The 21,536-nt window shown below is 39.2% G+C and overlaps 1 protein-coding gene across 5 annotated transcripts in view; it reads left to right on the top strand.

Moving 5' to 3' along the window:
- LOC147171409 (roundabout homolog 2) overlaps positions 1-21,536 on the top strand; it is a 57,018-nt gene that overhangs the window by 28,207 nt on the left and 7,275 nt on the right. For 4 of the 5 annotated variants that reach the window (XM_086080363.1, XM_086080365.1, XM_086080367.1 and 1 more), the window contains exons 6-20: positions 3,857-3,981; positions 5,281-5,452; positions 5,662-5,867; positions 8,776-8,857; positions 8,923-9,091; positions 10,959-11,125; positions 11,257-11,378; positions 11,484-11,700; positions 11,903-12,021; positions 15,179-15,359; positions 16,303-16,527; positions 18,142-18,184; positions 18,684-18,820; positions 18,878-19,183; positions 20,695-20,839. In XM_086080363.1, coding sequence (XP_085936489.1) covers positions 3,857-3,981; positions 5,281-5,452; positions 5,662-5,867; positions 8,776-8,857; positions 8,923-9,091; positions 10,959-11,125; positions 11,257-11,378; positions 11,484-11,700; positions 11,903-12,021; positions 15,179-15,359; positions 16,303-16,527; positions 18,142-18,184; positions 18,684-18,820; positions 18,878-19,183; positions 20,695-20,839 — 2,416 coding nt within the window. The remainder of the gene's footprint in view (positions 1-3,856; positions 3,982-5,280; positions 5,453-5,661; positions 5,868-8,775; positions 8,858-8,922; positions 9,092-10,958; positions 11,126-11,256; positions 11,379-11,483; positions 11,701-11,902; positions 12,022-15,178; positions 15,360-16,302; positions 16,528-18,141; positions 18,185-18,683; positions 18,821-18,877; positions 19,184-20,694; positions 20,840-21,536) is intronic. The other variant, XM_086080364.1, reaches the window with a different exon arrangement.

The raw sequence follows: 21,536 nt of genomic DNA, 5'->3' as shown, positions 1-21,536 counted from the left end.
CATTTGGCCAATCAACATCAGATTATTAATCATGTCAGGACTATTACTTTAACTGTATTAAAGAGAGATAGAGCAGTTCAGATGTTGACTATTAAAATGGTAATATTAATCAACAATTCCGTCCACTTAAAGAAAGTCATTCTTGAAAGATTGGTTGTTGTTGTTTTAATTCAAGAATATAAAACTTTTCTTAAACGTATGAAGAGGAAATTATACTTCTAAAATTTTAATTAATTAATTAATTAATAATTAATGTAATACAATACACTTTTTTGGAGATATTTACAGATTTTTGTTGTTGTTTAATTTCAACTTCAAGCAACATTTTTCTACAAAAAAAAGTTTTGTAAGATTATGGCTTTTTTTCTATTTAGACTTTTTGATTATATATTTTTTTTATCAGATTAGGATTTATTTTCTTTTACAAAATATGCATATTCTAAAAATAATACAAAATTATATATCATAACTTTTTGAATGATTTTTTTTTCTCGAAATGTATTTAAAAAAAAATCTTGTTTTTTTTTTATTTAAAAAAATATTCATTAAAAGTTGTTTTTTCTAAAGTATAACTTTATCTTTGTAGGAATTTTATTTTATTGTCAAATGTTTGAAAATAAATGATTTTTTTCTAAAAAAATTAATTAATAAATATGTTTATCTTGAAAACTTCCCCCCTCTAACCATAAAATATGACTTAATTATTAACTTTTCCACTTAAAAAATATCTTATTTTTCTTTCCTTTTTTTTTTCAAAACTACAACTATAATCTCTTATTTTTTTCACGTTTTCAGCATGGTACTAATACTCTGCTCATGTCCACAGCTTCACACATTAAAAAAAGAAAGAAAAGAAATCTGGTCATTTCCTGTCCGGTGCTTGTTTTGGCCTGAGCTAGTGTTGAGTGCATCTGCAGAGATTACGCTAAACTGTTGGGATTAGGCCATTTGACAGATGTTTACTGGACGTGTGCCGGCGAGCAGTCGCTGCATTAATAAGACATGACTCCTCTTCCTCTTCCCCTTCCTAGTTTTCCTAACGCTCCGGGCCGCTCCCTCCTGCGTCTTGATTCAAACGCCTTTCTCCACTAATGCTTTTATCAGTCTAAATGAAATCCAATCCCAGCAAATTGCTATTCACTCCCAATCGTGTGTGTTTTTTTCTTTTCTGCACGCTATCGGCGCTTTTGTGATGTCGCTGCCTGTTTCATCCATCTCATTAATTTTCCATCTCTCTCCGTCTTGTTTCAAACCCTATCATCATTCCAGCTGGCCGGCTGCGTAACTTCCACTCTTCCCTTCCTCACCCCCTCCCATGTTGTCTCCCCCTTGTCGTTCTGTATTCTTATTTTCCTGTTTGACAGACAGCGCTTCCTCTTTCGCTTTCAGGAGCACACAAAAAAAAACTTTAGATAAGCACAAATCCAAATTAATACATCACAGGCTCATAAATCCTTCCATGTCTCTGCCTGTCCTTCTATTGCTCAAATCAATTCTCTTGCTTTCCACATTGCATTTCTCTGCGTCCAATTACTGCAATTACTTATTAACGGGAGGAGCAACGTTTGACCCTAAACTGGTTTGATATGCTTTAAAAGCAGTATGATTTTTGCTTTGACTTGTACAGGGTATACACAGAGCGATTTTTAACATCTTAACTAATATTTTTTAATGTGTGACTTCTCCAAAAGACCACATGAGAGACCCATGAGAGGATGTAAACGCGGGCAAGTGTGTTTTTACTGCCCTAATGTGTGCAATATACTCCAGATGGCCAACGTAAGGATTTATGATCCTCAATATTGAACAGGTTTAGCATTGACAATCGTCAGCCCACACCACAGGATAATCACTCTCTGTCCCGATTGTTGGTATGTGTGGATCCCGCTTTAGTAGAACAATCCATGAAAGACTAATAAGGCAAAATGAGGAAATTGTGACTGGTAGTGCAATAACATCATCCCATGCACTGGACTCCCAATTATCTTGTGTTGATTTCTTGCTTTGACTAACAAAACGAATCTCTTGAAAGCCTTAAGATCTATTTTGGGGGAAAGTGACTGGTAGCATAGAACACAGAACTTTTAGCCTTATTAATGTTCTCTGATGTTAAAAATTAACTGTAATCTTGATATGGTATTATTAATACACACTGACATAGTGGAATAATGAATGCAAAGCTACTGCGAAACGAACAAGTGTAATTGCTTATAAAAGTGCCATGCGTCATCTGGACTCGAGTCGAGTCTACAGCTTGTGTGTGCGTGGGTAATGGGTATGTGTGTGTTTTGGGGCAGCAGCGTTGTGTTTGCGTGCATATGTGGTGAGTGTGTTTGCCAAAGACACGGGCGGCGAAAATCAACATGATGAGATAGCATCATGTGACTCGGTCATGCAGCCCACGTCCCACACCATACCCCAATTAAACATGTTGACACTCTTTCAGCGCATGTTCAGTGCGATTCCCCCAAAATTGTCAATTTGACTTAACTAGTGGAAGCCAATGCAGTTTGGTCTTTCTTTTTCACTGCCAATACTACAAATCCCAGAATACATCACAGCCAATGTGTGTTAGGGTACGTTCGGAAATTCGCTCTGATGCCTAACCAAACAATCTAAAGCTACTAACTAAAGCAAAACTATCATAAGTACTTTCAAATCATAGTAAAAACTACTTAGCTACTATTTTAAAATCAAACTAATCCAAAGCTATACCACTAAAAGGCTAACTTCTACGGAGCCCTTAGGTGACATGCTAGGGGAAAAAATACTTTGCGTTCTCTCGCAAAGATTGCGAGATAACGCAAATGTTTTTTGAAAGAGGACTTTTTTTTTTTTTTTTTACGAGTTGATGTACTTCCGGCCCGGGTCATCTTCCGTGTGACCAGAAGCGACGAGGATGGAGCGTGTAAAAGCTTTCCCGAAATGACGAGGATGGGGCGTGTCAAGAGTACGCTGCATCCTCGTCGCTTTTCTTTTGGTCACACGGAAGATGACCCGGAAGTAATTTTTTCCCCCTCGTTTAACAAAAATTGTGTCCTCTCGTACGAAAAATTTGCGAGAGAGCGCAAAGTTTTTTGCGAGGGAACGCAAATCCCCCCCCGCAAATTTAATTACATTTTTAATGTAATTTTGCTTTTTATCTTGAAGTACATTGAGTTTAAGCTTGCTATATGAAGTGTGCTATACAAATAAAATTGACATTGACCTATCTATATACTGACAAAAAGGCTAACAAACTACTATGTGCTTCAAATTGTATTTTATTTTATTGGGTATCCATCTATATCTTTGAATTTTGATTTACAATTTTTACCCTGAGCTATCAGCATTGTGTTATGGTTGTAAGCAGCATATTTGCTTTTCTTTACATATAGTTTTAATTTTATTCATCAGTTCATCATTCATTCAGTCATTTTGTCTTTGAAGAGTTTGTCAGACATCTTTAATTTGACGGTAAATTCCATATCTGCTTCTTGGGTTATTGTCACACTTTGCATCACAAAAAAATACAGGGAAAATAACTGAAGACAACTGGAGTTCATCCTTTTTAAAAATTTGCTGACGTGATCATCACACATGTATTTCAGTATTGTATGACTTTTGAAGCATTTTTTTCCCCCCAGAACATTTTGGACGTTCCACTGTACATGATCTGATAATGTCGGATGCTCAAAATGTGCTTGCTTGCAAACATAAGGACGGACTAAAAGCCATGAGGTTTAATGGCCTTATCCATCATTGATGAGTTGTACAATCACGTGTGTTATAGGCAATGATGACAGTGAGGAAATGAATGTGCTTAACAAGCTAGTCTCGTGTTCCTTCATCATCATCATCTTCTCCTCCTCTGCAGTGCCACCTCAGATCGCTTCAAAGCCGCGGGACCAGATCGCCTCCCAGGGGAGGAGCGTCACCTTCCAGTGCGGCACCACGGGTAACCCCCCGCCTGCCATCTTTTGGCAGAAAGATGGCAGTCAGGTGAGGAACTTGAATAGTCGCGTGAACGCCGGGGTGACTCTCAGCAAAACTTCTGTGACACCTTCTTAGAAGATATTGCAGCATAATGTGGAAGGAGCTGCTGTCTTTCTGTAGAGCGGATGGGAGGAGAGGTGGAGGAGGAAGTACAGCAGGTGTGCGAAGTGCCTCTCCGGGCGTTACTTGAAGACAAATGGTGTCCTCCTTTCACGTGGCGGCTATAAATAAACAGCAAGAAGCTGCTTCAAATGTTGTTGGTTTTTTTGTCTGCCTCTAGCCAACTGAGGATCTTGGTTTGTTTTTGTTTTTTGGGTTGTTTTTTTTTGTCATAGGGGTCTGTTTGTGGGGATTATGTGCAGCCTTCTAACCCTGGTCGTTCCACTCAAGTCTAAGCCTCTTACAGGAATAACATGCATGGATGTGCAAACGCATCTATGCTAGTTCCCACTCTTGAAAATGGAAGAAAAAGCGTGAAACATCTGTTAGTAGCCATCATGTGGGAAACAACAAAACAGCCCTTGTTAACCTTTTTTATTATACCAAATTTTCTCTTATAGACTCCTTTGTTTTCCCAAAAGTGTCGTGACAGTAACTACATCAGTTCAGTTTGTCTGCTGAACCTATTTGAACTCTGTTGCTAATCAAAACCACTGGATAAGAAATAGTGGCTCTAAAAAATTCAATTAAAAAACGGTAGCTGTAATCCTCTCAGTTTTAATCACTATTGTCTTCTGAGCCTATTTTATCTCTGTTGCTAACCAAAACAGCAGTGCCTACCATATTTCCTGAAATGGAATGCAATTGAATTTGTCATTGCACATGCACGAATGCAGAGCAACAAAATTCACTTAAATTACAATCAAAAAGACAATAAGGAGAGGGAAAAGGGTGAAAAACAAAAACCTAACGCAATAAATGGTAGCCATCCCTCTAATGAACATCTGCTTATACCAATTAAAAAGACGGTGATAGCTATATAATTATGTCAGTACTTATCGGCACCAATATCTGATGAGACAATTTCAACTCTGTTGCTAGCCAAAAAAGCAGCCCTGACCTTTTTCCTCAAATAGCGCCTATCCCTCTAAAACAGACCTCCCTTAATTTAAGAATGGTGGTAAATGTAATTCTTTCAATCCCAGTGTCTGAGCCCATAATCTGTGTGGATTTGTAATTTCCATTGCCACCTAGAGGACTGGAGTGGAACAGCATCCATCAACATGGTTATTTTACCTCGCTTATTAACAAGGGCAGGTCATCGTAACCGCTTAACGACTGTCTGTCATGTTGTCGCGTTTTTAGATGTTGCTGTTCCCCGGCCAACCGCCATCCCAGTCCGGTCGTTACTCCGTATCCATGAAAGGGGAGCTGACCATCACCGACGTCCACCCGGAGGATTCGGGCTTCTACATCTGCCAGGCCATCAGTGTGGCGGGCAGTGTGCTGAGCAAGGCCCTGCTGGAGGTGGAAGGAGGTACGATTAATGAGATCCGGCCGACCTAGCTTGACCTTTCACAGCATAATATAGGTTCTTAGTCAGCAGAAATATTTTCAGGTGGCAGATGCTTTGGCACAAAATTACTCACCAAACTAATATTTTATACATAGATGTAAGAAAACGCCTTTCACAAACCCAATGATGGAGGTCATTGTTATGAAAAGATCTTTATCCCTCAATGGTAGGACCTTCAGGCCAGATCCCCCCAATCATTCGCCAAGGTCCAGCCAATCACACGTTGTCCCGGGGCGCCACGGCCCAACTGCACTGCCGAGTCATCGGAGGACCTTCGGTCAAGATTTTATGGGAGAAGGACGGAGACACGATTGAGGGGAACGACGCTCGCTTGATGTTGGCGGAGAATGGCACGTTGGAAATAAGAGACATAGAGGTGAGCAACAGTGGGGTATGCTTAAAAGTAGGGGGGGGGGGGGGGGGGCAAACTTAGTTTGTTCATTTTGAGTTCATTTACAGTTTTTTTAACGCCACTATTTTTCTTTACGCATGATTAATGACGGCCCTTATCAAACCCTATATCAAAATTTAGCAGTAATACATTTAATAATAATGCATATATTTGTGGAGGCTGGGGTCAAGTTGTATTTTACAATTTTAAAAATGAGCAAAATTTCACAAGTTACTTCATGTTAAAGATTAGATAGCTCTTAATATGAAAAGAAAAATACAGTGAGCTGTCACCGACATCTTAACAATTATGACATCTAGTGGCAGGAAAATTACCTCAACACAAATCAACATCACACTCGTTTTTTTACAGTACAGTAAGTACATCTTTATAATTTTAACTCAATTTTATGACATTACTGTATCAATGACTAAAAGATGCAGCCATATTTCTATTAGTTGAACTATTTTTCACTTATATTAACAAGATATGAAAACCTATATTTTATTGTACATTTAGAACAGATATAAAATTTGCAATTAATCGTGAGTTAACTATTGAAGTCATGCGATTAATTGCGATTACAAATGTTAATCACCTGACACCACTACTTAAAAGCCAAAGAAAAAGCCAAACGGATAATTTTTTTGTAGTTTAGTGTTTAAAGGTGAGTTGGAACTTGTAAAACACAAATTCACCTGATTGGCGATTAATCGACTTTGATTGCCATTCTGGAGTTGTGACGTCGACGTGGCAACTCGTTGAACATCAATAAAGTTAGCATCAGATGTTATATATGTTTAGAGTTGTGACCTAGCTGGCCCAATAATATTAAAGAGCATTAAAGGTGTTGATCCAGGTGACCATGGCAACAACAGAGCTTTTTATGATGATCTCAAAACCAAATCATAATTTTTTTTAAAGTCTCGTAATTGGCTTCACGTCAAACCTAAAACAAGCCTGTTTGACCTTCAGCCCCCTTTTAATTTTTCTCCCCAATTCACGTCTTACATGCCAAATTCCAATTGGGTTCATAACATTCAGAGTGAGTTTCGAAGAGCGATGTCTCCGAGGTGGCACGTATCTCTCCCCGTTGCAATTACGTGTTCACGTGGTGTATAATTGTAATGTTAATGAAAGCTCCTGTTTGCAAATGCTAATGCACTGGGCTTTGATGAAGGAGTAGGTGCTATCGGTTTCGTAACCCCACCTGGAGGTTGGAGAGGCGGCATCCTTTATCCTTAATTGACTGGAGATAGCCGATTAATCATCCAACTGGCTTCTAATTAAAAGGCCTGCTTATTGGCTGCTCTTGCAAACTTAGCATTAAGGTTTGCTCCGGTGCACCGCTGAGAGGAAGACGAAGAGGAGGGGGTTGATCTGCCATGGCAATGTGCTCAATGGAACAGAAGAGGTGCATTAGTGTAGCGTCGAATGGGTGTCGAGGGAGTACAAAAAAAAAAGAAAAAAGAATAGAGATGAAGATGACGTGTCAGGGACTAAAAATATTTACCCCGCCGCTGCACCGACATCGCGCCATCAATATTTCATTGACAAGCTGAAGTCATCTAAAGATGTTCACCTGCTTGCACGCCGCCAAGGTCAACACTGCGGAGCATGATCTCATTTGGTCTCTGGATCTTTGCGGCAGTGCAGTGTGGCGCGGGGCAGGGCGGGGCAACTCCATTCCGGATACTAACTGCTACAGAATGTGCTGCCCCGTGACACACAGGGTTACTTATGCTTACAATTACAAATACAAAAGCATCTGGAGAGGTTGATGGGCAAATCATTTTAGAGACTGATATTAAATTTATTCTCAAAACAATTATTTATAACCCTAGAAGTCTTCCACACTCAACACACATCAAAATGAGGATATAACCGGTAGAGATCAGAACAAAAATACATATTTGCATGTTATGTGAACTGTCAGGCATTTAAGCAAACAATTCCTTGGAATCAAATTACTGCAAACCGGTTCTCAAAAAATACTTTATTTATTATTGATATTATTTTTAATTATTATTACTAGCCTTTGTTCAGTATTGAAAATTTCTAGCATTATGCCCCCTTGGAACTTTTGAACTGTTTTTTTTTTTTCTCCTTTTGAAATGTTGCACCACCCCATTTTTTTCCACCAAGGGTTTCCACCATTCATTATTATCCCAAAGTCCAATCTACAAAATTTCTAGTATGGCCCCTTGCAACTCTGAAATATTTTTTCACGGCTATAACCATAACCAATTAAATTTTAAATAAATGAATAGATAAATACAAAATGAGATACTCCATGCCACTGTCCAAGCTTAAAAAAAAAAAATCACACTTAAGGCCTATTAAAACTATGATATTGTTTGTTTAAAAAAGAAAAGAAAAAAAAGCAATGAGCACAACTAGTCATTTTATTTTGTAATTTTTTTATTTCAAGTCTCAAATTGCTCCTGTAATCACAGTATGGATTTGGAGAAACAAAAACCTCAGCAAACAGCCACTTAAACACTCAACTAACAACAACTCGAATACCTGCACATGTGGAAGTGGGGTTGGGGCATATCGGAAGAGGGACATTACAGCCCAGACACAACCTTACAAATTTTACACTGGGATGAACTGGCACTGTGCCCCAGTCCTAACTTAAAATACTCAAGGACTGTCGGCGAAGTTCCTATTAAATTTGGTTGTAGGGGTTTGTTCTGAATGCAGTCAGGATCCCTCAGGCTTAACTGGGGCTACCTCAGGAGAGCTCCAACCCATTAAATTGTTACAATGAACTTGGCAGTAGCCAGTCAGCAGTTTTATATCTTCGATATTTTTGTGTCCTCTGGAGATTGATGTCCTTTTCCCAATTTGTGTCCCGTGTCATCCTCAAATGCTAACTTTGGCCCAACAGGAGGTCGACTCGGGCATGTACACGTGCGTAGCGTCCAGCCCCACGGGGGAGTCCAGCTGGAGCGGGATGCTGACTGTCAGAGGTACTTGGTCTCCGTGTTACACGTCCTCTCCAAAGCCCCTCCCTCACTGTCCTCGTCCTCAACAGAAGGCCCCGTGTCGTCCCCGTCCCGAATTTCCGAGTTCATCCAGCTGCCGGGACCCCCGCAGAAGCCCGTGGTGACCGATGTGACCAGAAACAGCGTCACCCTCACCTGGCAGTCCAACCCGCACGAGGGCGGGGCCGCCGTCACCTTCTACGTCCTGGAAGCCTTCAGGTATGTGCGCCATCAGTCTGCACTCAAAGGTCGCTTTATTAGGTACGCTGGCATCATCTCGTGCGGTGGTTTTTCAGTTGTTGTCACCCTAAAACTTGCATTATCCTATAGTTGAACTAAGTACCAAGTACTGATATTTAGCTTCAGCACTTTCCACCCTTTTTTTCTATCTTAAAAGAAAAGTTCTCCAGTTATTTAAATGCACCACGGACTGTGTCTGTTTTAATCCGTGGCTTTTTATCCCTCATCATCTCAAATCATTTTCAATGAATCATTGGCGCCCGAGGGCAAGAGATCCAAAAGGGAGAGTGGAAGGTTCACTGCGGAAGACGAGAAGGGTGGTGACAGTTATTGTAGTGGTCACATTGGCACTTCTGTCCTGTTCCCTGGGCCACGCCAGTTTACATTCAAAGTCCGCCATGTCGTTTGTTAGAAATACTCGCGCAACATCGGCGGCTACATTCACTGGACACTTCATTAGGCAAACCATGTTTGGAAAAGCAGAGGTTGCAAAAGTACATTTGGTCCCTGCAGATTCACGGTTTGGTACTCATGGATTCACCTATTCAAAAATTTTTCAATACAGTATATATTTTATTATTTAATCGGCCGATATTGGCTCTTTTAAAATCTGTTGATTTTTTTTTTTCTAACATTCCTGGGGATGCTTTATTTTTATTTATTTATTTATTTTATTTTGTGTTTGTGTGTGTGTGAGCCCACAAAACAGGCAAAAATTATATATAAATATAAATATTTTTTTGTTTTTGGTGAGTTAGTTGTTTTTAAAAAATAAAAAAAAATCACATGTTAAAATATTACAACATAATTCCAAGCTGATGACATCCAAACATTCCATTTGGGTTGGGGGGGGGGGTGCACATTACACCATAAGACAAAAATAATGACATTCTAACATCCCCCCCAACCCCAAAAAAGCACACACATAAAAAAAAAATTGCTGAATGTTCTCACTGTTGTAAAGTTAACAAAATACAAAAATATAAGGATACAATATTATAAAAGTCAATCTTTCTGCCTGTAATTCATATCTTTTTTATTGAAAGCGCTTAATGGACCCCCAACATTTTTGTTTATTATTTATATATTTTCATAATTAATCAACAGATTAATCTATTATCAGAAATGTATTTTGCCAAATATCGGAGTCTACGTCGTACCTAAAAAATTTTTTTTTAGCGGTATTTATACCGGTAAGGCCCTAGTGATTATGGAACCAACTAAAATCGTATCTCAAGGGACCAGTGTGCAGATAATTGTATGAAAAAAATAACCTTGGCGCTGTTGAAAATGTAACTCCTGTACTTAAGTAAAAGTAAAAAATGTACAGACGAGACTACTAAGTACACAAGTAACAATTGCGCAGTATTTGTGCTGTCAATTATATACAAGACCATTTTTTACAGCCTTGTAGTTAGTAAAAGTAAAATGTCTTTAGAAAAAAAATATTCAAGTCGAAAAATACCTAAAATATATACTTAAGTACTACTGATGAAAATACTAGTATCTGCAGTTTATTACTGTAATAGCATTTGTTGGCATTGGATTTCAAATGTCATTGCCACTGCAACTTTCATCCCTCTTATCATTCTATCTCTTATTGCTATCAGCAGGTACTGCGATAAGGGACCGAAACAATGCTAACACGAGCATACAAAGGGCATCCGATTTAAAATGTTGTGCATATCATTATCAGCATCACCAGGCATCCCTCCGGGTTCACCTTTCGGTGTGACATGATGTTTCATTTTGCCTGCTGTCAGCAAATTGGCTCATTTGTTTTTGGCAAAGTCACAAGGCAGCGAGGGCATTCTGTTTTGACGGCTTGATCGATTGTCGCCCGCAGCCAATCGGTGGGCAGCACCTGGCAGACGGTGGCCGACCACGTGCGGCACGAGCGGCACACCGTGGTGGGGCTCTTGCCCAACACCGTGTACCTCTTCATCGTCAGAGCCCTCAACTCGTACGGCCTTAGCGACCCCAGCCCCATCTCGGAGCCTGTCAGGACGCAGGGTGAATCTCTTCTGAGAATAAACAGCTGATTGCTTCTTCAGTTCGTTGTATTGCTTTTCCCCTTGAAGTAGAGTTGGATGTCAACTAAAGTTCAACTTTTTTTTTGCTAATTCTCTGCGGGCGGATACCAGATGGAAGTCCTCCAGAAACTGGCGTAGACCACCGACAGGTGCAGAGAGAACTCGGCGAGATGTCGATTTACCTGTCAAAACCTGTCGTCCTGTCTCCCACCAGTGCCAAGATTTCTTGGACCGTGAGTTGTTCTTACAGAGAGTAAAAGACGCGCTCATCTTCCCAAAAGCGTCTCCATAATCGGATTCAACTGAATTTCTGCTTCTTCCGCGCCAACTCTTTGCAGGTGGCCCGTCAGTCCCGTTACGTTCAGGGTTTCCGCGTGTTTTACCGCACCATCGGCAGCTCCTGGCTGGTCCAGGATGTGGAGGCCACGTCGGAGCACAGCGCCGTCTTAGAGGATTTGCTGCGCAATGCTGAATACGAGGTGAAGATAAGGCCGTACTTCAATGAGCTGCAGGGACACGACAGCCTCATGGTGTTGCTGCGTACGCCGGAGGAAGGTAAAGAATTCACAGCAAAGGGCGCTTTCCACATGGAGCAAGTCTAGAACCAACACTACGTATTAAGAGACGAGGACTAAATAACGTAGGCAAGGAAAACTTTCCTCTAAGGGAGAAACCTTGAGCAGAACGGAGAACGTGCACGCTTGACAATAACAACGAATAATTATACCGATGCCATTCTTTTCTTGTCACCCTGCAGTTTTGAGCGCAGCGCCGCAGGCGGTGTCGGTGGTGCAACTCACCAACAGCTCCAGTATCAGCGTGTCCTGGGAGCCGCCGCCTCATAGTGCTTATAGCGGCATCATTCGAGAGTACAAGGTAAGCACATTCTGTTTTCTGATATTAAAGCAACACTGTGCAACTATATCGATATATATATATATATATATATATATATATATATATATATATATATATATATATATATGAATATTCAAATTTCAATGAATATTCAGTAAATATGTGTGAGAATGGATCCTTTAACTCAATTTCAAGGTCAACTAAAACAAAAGGTCAAAAGTCTACAAAAGTATGCACTGGAGTGCTGTCTACAGCTGAATGTCTCCAAAACAGTCAGGATATTTTTTAGTAAAACCGATAAAAATTCCCATGATTATATATGGGTTTCAGGTAAAAAAAACTACATACTGTTAATCAATATAAATATATTGGGACTATTGATTGACAAATGATGTGAAAAAATCAAGTTAAATCTTGCAAATTTTCGTCAGGAATGGAATGGAATGTCTGCTGAGGCGGCAAAAATCTTTTTACATTGTATGATTTTTAGCCACCCTATTTATTGTTAAACGAGTTGGTCTCAGGCCTCAAGTAACACAATGACACCAATTGGTTTTCTTCCCAAAATCCTGCTCCGATTGACCAAAAATGTGAGGTCGAGATCACAATCAAGTACTGCAAGTTTCATTAAAATCAAAAGTTGGTTTGGTTAAACCCACTGGATGATTTTGGCATAGAAAAAAAAATCACCCTCAAAAAGCAGTTTTTAATTTGTACTTCTATGTACTACGATCCCCGTATTTGCTGGTATTCTTTATTATCAGAGTAAATAATATGAATGAATAAATATTCAAAACATTCCAATTAAATCCAGGTTAAAAACGATGCTCTTTTTCCATACCTATGATAAAAGATCTTTCAAAATACTTTTAAGATCATATTTTCGAAAATCTAGTTTTTGCCATTTAGTTTAGTTTATTTCTTTACTTTGCTTTTAAATTGCTTTAACTCTGTAACTGATTTAAAATGTTGTACATTTAATTAGAGTATGTGAAGCAAACTGACTTGCGTTGTGTATGAAATGTGCTCTCATGTTGTTGTTGGTTTAACAACCCCTAGGTAGCTTACTGTCCAGGCACGAGTTAAACGCCTTAAGAACACAATGTTGGGTCAAAATAGACCCAAGTAGCAAATCGGTCCATTGACCTATAGTTGGCTTATTTTTGACCCAACTCTTTTTAGAGTGTGGAGCTAGCTTATATCAGCTGCTGTATAAGGAAGGACTAGCTGTAGCTTTGACGCTCCTGACCTTGACTAGTGCAGATTTTCCTGGTCTGGGCCTCCTTAAATTATAGTTGGTTACATTTTGAACCCGCGAGGCAACTTGTCATATGTTGTGTTAGCATTAGCATCAGAAACATTGCTGTTCACAGTAACGGTTATTCAATGGTCAGATGACTTATTAGCATTTAGCATGTACTGACTAGATTGGCTTCGGAGCCTGTTATTGTCAGTGTTTCTTTTGCTGTCCGCTACATGTTATATAACCAACTTGGTCAGCTTGTTGACATTTCTACCCCTGTCTGTTTGAATTCATCACAGTCATGCTGTACGGGGAAGAAGGGCAGACTAGTTATTCCTTACCGCAGCCTTAATGCACACATACAAGTCATTGGCGGAAGATGGGGGTGTGGTGAGATGAAAATGGAACAGGCTTGCTTTTTTTTTTTTTTCATCAACCTTCGCTCTGTATCTTATAGATTTGTATTATGAAATTAGTGATTACTCACGGCCTCTTATCTGTTGCCAGTACACGCTGTTGTCATTGCGTTCTCAGCTCCGCTGTGCCTGTCATCTTCTCTCGGCACGCTGATAAAAAGGCAGCGTTCTGATTATCTGCTCTCTCTCCCAGTGTGAGCGCCACGCTGATGACTCAGACTTCAGGCCTCATTTCTGAGAAGAAAAGAAGAAAAAACATTCAAGCGCAGCACAGAGTTTTATTGTTTTCATTCCGTGCGCACGTCTGTCTGTGATATAGTAATGAGAAGAAGTGCGATTGTGATCTGCCTCAGGCGAGGATCCCTTTTAATACCCTTAAAGCACTCGTTGTTTGCTCCAACACACCCTCTGGCTTAAAAGTGGACTCTAAATACTGATGTGGGTATAACTTTTCATCACATTCAACACCCCGCCCGACCCCACTCTCATCCGCACTCAAACTGTATTTTCTGCAAAACGAGTAGTGTGCTCATTAGTAGCACACATGCTTTACCGAGCACAATTCTCAAGCCACTTTCTAAAAGAACTATTTAGTTTTTTTTGCCTGTTTTGTTTTTCCATTAAAAAAAAAACTACCCTATTGTATTTTTTCACACCACAGATGCCTGAAACTGAGGCAGAGCAAAGCAAACCACACTTTTTATGATTAATTATTTACAAAAAGTCGGACTAAAACCTAGTCGTATGAAAACTGAATCAGTATTCATATTACAGGAAATAATGTGCATATGATAAATCGGAACAATTTAATGTGTTTCCACGAGATGGCAGGTACATAATTAACCTGTGAATCCACCTGTTGCCATACATACAACAGAACAAGTTGAATTTGCGGGTAAACTGCAACCAAATCATTGTTTTTTTGTGTTTTTTGTTTTTGTTTTTTAATAAGCAAGCTTTAGATACATTGCCACTTGACTGAAGTGAAAAAAATTGAAGCAAAAAAGCCGCAGTAATGTAGGGCCTGACAAATATGGATTTTTTTATTGGCATAATTCAATTCTGATTAATCATCCGATTAATTAAAACATTTCTAATTACTTTGTTTGGGGTCCCTTAACACTTCGATAAAAAAATATGAACAATAGGCAGAACATTTGACTGTTCAAGATTGATTTAGTATTTGTTTAACTTTACAACAGATGAAAAAATAGGCTGTTGGGGGTGGGGGGGGGGGGGGCAGGGTGGATAATATTTGAATCATGAATGTTATTATTTTTGTCTTATGTTGGAATGTGCACGTGTAAGAAAAAATATCTGCAAATAAAAAAATGTTCACTCACTAGGCCATGCCCCTTAAATCTACACAATTGCACCATATAAAATCAATGTATTTGTACATATTTGTATTTGTATTTTTTTGGTGTGTTTTCATACCATACAGTGTTGTTTATATTTAATATTTATTAAAATCACAGCAAAAATAATTGTTCAACTGTATATATGTTGTGTTCAGGTGTGGTGTGTGAGCAGCAGCTTGGACCAGGAGAAGCACGTCAACCGAACGGTGGACGGAGCCGTTGTGTCCATCCTGCTCAACGACGGCTTTCTGCCTGAGGTGCGCTACGCCGTCACTGTGGCCGCCGTCACCAGCCTGGGCGTCGGTGCCCCCAGCTCGGCTGTCCACCTTATCCTCAGTGAGTCTGACGCATCCGTGACGAAATCCGTTGCCCGTGGGTCTTGATTACTTTACTGAATTGTACAGTTGTTATTTGATATGATCAGCTTTATTTGTTTTGATTGATTATATTCAATTTTTTTTATATCTTATTCATTAAGATGTTTTTGTTATTTATTACTATTTATGTATTCATGTTTTTATTACCATTTTGTCTAGCTATTTATTAATTTATTAATACATATTTTATTTTATCATTATTTCTATCAAATTATTTTACAATTCCCTTATTTTAATTATTTTTTATTTTTCCATTTAACTACGTACCTCATTTCATTTGTATATATCATCATTTTATCATTTCTTTTTTTTCATTTATCATTTTATCATTTCATTTTTCAGAGATTCAGAATATTAATTGTCATTGTCACAAGGGAACAGCAAAACTTTGTTTGTAGCATCCATACAGCAGAGTTGGCATTCTTTATTTTTATACAATTATTTGTATACATTTTTCTTATTTTCATGTATTTATTTTTATAATTTTTTATCTATTTACACACAGCTGTGTAATTTCATTCAGCTAACACATGATTTATTCAGATTTACTGAATCCCATTTGTTTTATTCTATCTAGCTAGCTAGCTATCTAGCTAGCTATAACTATCTGTGAATTATGATATACCATTTGTTTGTGTGTTTTTCATCATATTTTTTAATTAGTGATTTATGTGGATTATCATTATCACTTTTGAATCTATTTGTATCACTATTAGTATTTTTGTAGTAGTCCGTAGTTGTGTGCCTTAATTTAATTCTATTGTCACGATTATCTCTTCATTCTTATTATCATTTCTCAAATTAATTGACTTGCGAGATTGTTAGTTTTGTTGTTTACTTTCATGCAGCTGGCAAGGGATTGATTCCCATTCAGTCGCCATTACTGTGTGCTCATCCCTTAGCTCCGCCGGGGGGCTACACCTCCACGCCCGTGAGGACAGGCGGCGGTGGCGACGTGAGCATCTCGGAGCAGATCACCGTAATGGTGCGCCAGCCGGCCTTCATTGCCGGGCTAGGCATGGCCGCCTGGCTGGCTCTGATGGGCCTCAGCGGCTGGTTCTACTGTCGTCATCGCCGCAGGAAGCAGCTGGGCCACTACACCACGTCCTTCGCGTACACGCCGGCAGGTAAGCAATGAAAAAGTGGACGGCAAAGGTTGTATTTACAATGCAGGTCCGAGGGCCCCATTTGGATTTAATGCCTATGCAAGTGGACCCTCGCTATTCGCGGGTTTGGAGACCAAGCCGCAACGCAAATAGTCATGCCCCATAACCCTCCTACCCCCAATTACCATTTTATATAAAATCACAAATTCAATGCAAAGCAGAAATTAGTGTTGTTGATTGGCGGCTAGCTTAAGCAATTAGCATCAACAGAATTTTCAACAATTCCAATGTTTTTTGTTTTTTTGGGGTTACGCTTTTGTTATCTTGGCTAAGCGCATCCAAAAAAAAAAAAATTCTATCTGTGAAAAGTAATACCATGCAATTTATTATCGATTGACGATTTGTGCAATGCTAAGCAGAACAGTGAATCTGCGTGGTTGCTGAAATCTTGACAAATGACTGCCGCAAGATGGCTGACACCCTGACGAATGAGCTCATCAGTCGGCAAGGCGTCTGTTGTGTATTTTAATTTGCTGTTTTGTTTTTGTCTTTTTTATTTTCAGTTTTTTTTAAATATATTTCATTGTATTTTTTGCTGTGATTACGTTTTTTATTTTTGTGTTTGTTGTTTTGGGTTATTTTATTTTTTTGCTGTTGTGTTTTATTTGTTTTTTTTTTGTTGTTTTTTTTCATTTGCTGTTTTATTTTTGTGGTTTCTTATTTGCTGTTGAGTTTTGTTGTTGTGTTTTGCACTTCACAGCCATCATAGAGAAGGGACATTTTACAGCAGTGTATATCCGAAACGACTCTCTATCATCAGTATATCCAATCTGTGTCAGCAAATATCTGATGTCTATCAGGATTTTATTTGCATTTGGAGGAAGGCTGAAACTCATCTTAAGATAGCAGTTTTTGTACATTGTGTCATTTGAACCGCGGTCTAAATCCTGCCAAAGTGAACTCGGGTTGAACGTCTGAAATGTGACACTTCATTTTTGCAGTAGAGGGCGTCGTTCAAAGTGGAAAGGATTAGTGTGACTTCAGGTGTCACTTCTGACAAAGACAAAGCCAGCTTGCCACGTTTTCTTCAAAACAACTTGTGGAAAACGTATTATTAGACCTCATGGGACGTGCTCAAAGCTTAATGTCATTGCCAGCTGAATCAAGTGTATTTGTTTCTATGAGGCAGCAAGAAACAATACTGAAACAACCTGTGACAATTTGAATTTAAAACGTGCCTTCTGGTGCATGAACTCATCTGTTTGATGTCAGGAAAGAGGCTTTGTGCTTTTGACTTTTGATGGGTGCTTCAGTGAACCCGACAATCAAACCAAAGAAAACAATTGTTTCTATCATAATTGGCTTTGTTGCGGCGATGTCACCAGATTGTTTTGTACAGGTGCCGTATAACTCGCTACCATTTCATGAACTTTTACAGATCAAGGCCTGATTTTGAAACATTCTTTCCTACCAGGGACCCAAACGTACTAAAGTATATCATTACATACTGTACATACATCCATACTTACATGCTGTATGATCATTGAAATTCAATGAATTGGCAACTCACTGAAAAATGGACCCGCCACTCATTTTGGGTGCCAAACCTCAGTTTTTTCTTCTTCTTCCCTTTAGTTGGCTTCGCTCACGGTGAAGGATCCGGAATCATCAATGGAGGGTAAAGAATATGCTTTAAAATGTAATTCAGATTATTGTTTTTGTGGCCATGCTGTCATACAGATGCATCTCAATAAATGAGAATTACTTAGAAAACTTAATTTATTTCAGTAAAAAAAAGAAGTGAAACTCGTGCTTAGTCTATCGAGTCACAACAAAGAGATGATTTGTTACTAGGGGTGTCAGGCGATTACAATGTTTTATTGTAATTAATCGCATGACCTCAATAGTTAACTCACGATTAATTACAAAGTTTATATCTATTCTAAACCATTTATTCTTTGTGTTTAAAGATTCTGTATGAAAGGAATTTTTTTTATTGAACTACTGCAAAAGCCATATTCAAATTGATCACTTTTAGGTTACACCCGGTCCATATTTCCAATGATAGCGATCCTATTTGCACACAGTTACACCAATGCAAACTACAACCACAATAATAGGTGAGTATTATATGTATTGATTTTAATTCATGTATTATTATTTTTTTCTTCTTCCAGGCCCGGCATGCTGGGATCGAACATGGGCAACTTCCCGTGGCTGGCCGACTCGTGGCCCACTCCCAACCTCATCCACGACAGCAAAGATTCCATCAACTGCTGCTCTGGCAAACTCGACTCCGAGAAATATTACAACGGTTAGTAAACACGTCCGCATGTGACGTTCTGGCGTGACGTTCCACATTTCCGCGCAGCTGTCGGTATGGCCGACCACCACTCGGAGAAGCGCAACATGGCGTCCAGCGACAGTCCCATCTACAGCACCATCTACAGCACCATCAACGCGGCGGCGGCGGCGGCGGCCGAGGAAGACCTGCTGAGCTACTACGACACCTACTCCAGCGCCTCCTACAAGCAGGGGCCCGACCCGTACAGCAGCAGCCCGGCGCTGTCCAACAGTGGCCTGGTGGCTGTGGAGCAGGACCTGGACCAGTGGACCATCCGGTCTGGACACTCCACCTCCGAATACGCCAAGCTGCACTACTCCAAGAAGAGCAGCGGTGAATTAATTGCTCCTTTGTCATCTTTTGTTACTGGAGCATGATGAGGACTTAACAAGGTTGCACAATGTATTGGTTACGTAAATGTCTGCTGCCATGGCAACTAAACAGGATACTCTGCCGAGGGACAGCATTACAATAGCATGTCCTTGCATCGGTGAATCCATGCTTTTCACTCATAAGGAGCTTTGTTTGTAAACACCCAACTCGATTCAATTGATTATTATTTTTTTGCACTTGAAGAATTGCAGCTCAAGAAACTTAACATTCTTTACTAGTGCAATAATAAGTTGATAGTTAATATAAAACAAAATGCTCAGCCTTGTTAGTCATGCAGGGGTAATGTGTATCTGAATTTATTTATTTATTTATTTTAAACATCAAAACAGTACACCTTAGTGTTGATAAGTGATGATATACAGTGTATGTGTCGCAAAAATAAGACAAGGCAAAACAAAAAAAGTAAAAAATAAAGCATGTTACCTTTCGAGGTCTCACAATATGAGCTGATTGTGTGACATCATCCACAGCAGTAGTCCATGTGAAACAATAATTGGGGTGAAAAAAGACACAGAAAGACACATTAATCCAGCGTTTCTGCAGGTATCAGCAAATCGAATTTAATATTGTTTTTTTAATCCAGTTTAAAACCAGTTGAATGCCCACGTCCAGCTGCATATACACACACGCACACCCACATTCTTACATTGCCTGGCTATCAGTTGGTTAATTTTTTTTAAATCATAATTAATGGCATGATTTCCACAATTAACTCACAATTAATCGCAAAAAAATATTGCTTATTCTATATCCGTTTTAAATTTACATTGAAATAAAAATTTTCATACCCTTGTTAATTAACCTAAAAGTTGACAAATATGTTTAAGTATAGTTGTAACTTCATTCATAAAAAAAATTATAGTCATTTATAAAATAATTCTAAGTTTTAAAAAAAGATATACAGTACTATAGAGTTAAAATGAATGTAAAACATTGATTTGTCCATTTGATTTATTTTGAGATAATTTTTCTGCCTCTAGATTGCATTAGCATTTCATGTTGTACATTGTTCTTTTAAAATTAATACTAAATGAATTGGAAAAAGAAGGAACTTGTGGACTCCTGCCCATTTTGTTCATTGTTAACTTAAAATTAATGCTTCTGGACATCAAATCCTTGTTAATGCCATTTAAAAAAAAAATTTTTTTTTTGCAGAGTCCATTTAATGAATTTTAATGACCTGCGGTAACCCTGTTGTCCAATTATTCTCATTTTAAGTGACATCCACCACGGAAGTCCGTGTTGTGGAATAAGTGTTGCAAATTAAACACCAAATAAAAAAACTATTAAATGACAAGTATCGTTGTATCGGCATGTCTCCCTCCCTTTGAAGGTCCTCGAAGCTGGGGAGAAAAAAAAATCCTAATGAGTTAGTGTCCTTCATGCTGTGACAGGTGAAGCAAGTGGACTGAAGTGTTCACTGAAGCATGTTGTCATAATTGTACTCTCGGTAGAGAAACTGGCCAAGCAGAGATCCACCGGGTCGGTGTGCACGCCTCCGCCGCCGCCTCTCACCTGGGTGGACGTGCTGTCTCTTCCTCTTCCTGCCAACAAGGACGGACGTCGCCCAGAGGCGGACCATGAGGACCAGCGCAGGTGAGACGGCTATCAATCTTCTCTTTACTTGAGTATTTTTGGAAAAGTCGCTTTTTAACGGCAATAGATGGATTGGCGACTGCAAAAGTCTCATTTCATTTCAAGACTCAAGTTGACAACATCTGCGTGTCTAACTATTCCATGCAAACTTTTGGAGTGAGTGCCGCTTTAGCAAATGAACATGCGGCGGTGTCTGCAGGCGGCGCTCTGTGCTTCCGGAGTGTTGTGCGTCTCCTCTAACCGCGTGTGACAGGTTGGATTGCAGACATAACGGCCTGGCAGGGCAGGGCCGCTCTGACCGTGCCGTGTCTTTACTGATGGCATGAACCGTAATCTGACAGCATGAATTAATTTGTTATGTTTTGCACTGACATGTCCCACGTTTTAATTGAGCCTGTTGGCATTGACAGTGTTGGTCACAAAAGTGCTCGTGGTACTTTGGAATGGAAGCAACTGTATGGAAATGTTTGTTTGGAGACTGCTAAGTTAAATAATCGATTCTCATTTAGTACGATTCAGAATTGATTTTTAAATGTCCCAAAATCGATTTTATTTACATTATTTTATACTGTCTTCCCTTTGTTTGTGTGTGCCTTTATTGGGAGCGCTGTTCATGTTGTACCATATTTGGTACACTTATATGATTATTATTGTCTGATATTATTGTTTAGCATGTTAAGTGATATTTTTCTAATTT

This window comes from Leptonotus elevatus, chromosome 7 (genome assembly GCF_054856555.1).
Source record: "Leptonotus elevatus isolate MCC_2025b chromosome 7, RoL_Lele_1.0, whole genome shotgun sequence".
NCBI classification, from domain to species: Eukaryota; Metazoa; Chordata; class Actinopteri; order Syngnathiformes; family Syngnathidae; genus Leptonotus; species Leptonotus elevatus.
The sequence above is the reverse complement of the archived record's forward strand: the minus strand, read 5'-3'. Positions and strand labels throughout refer to the sequence as shown.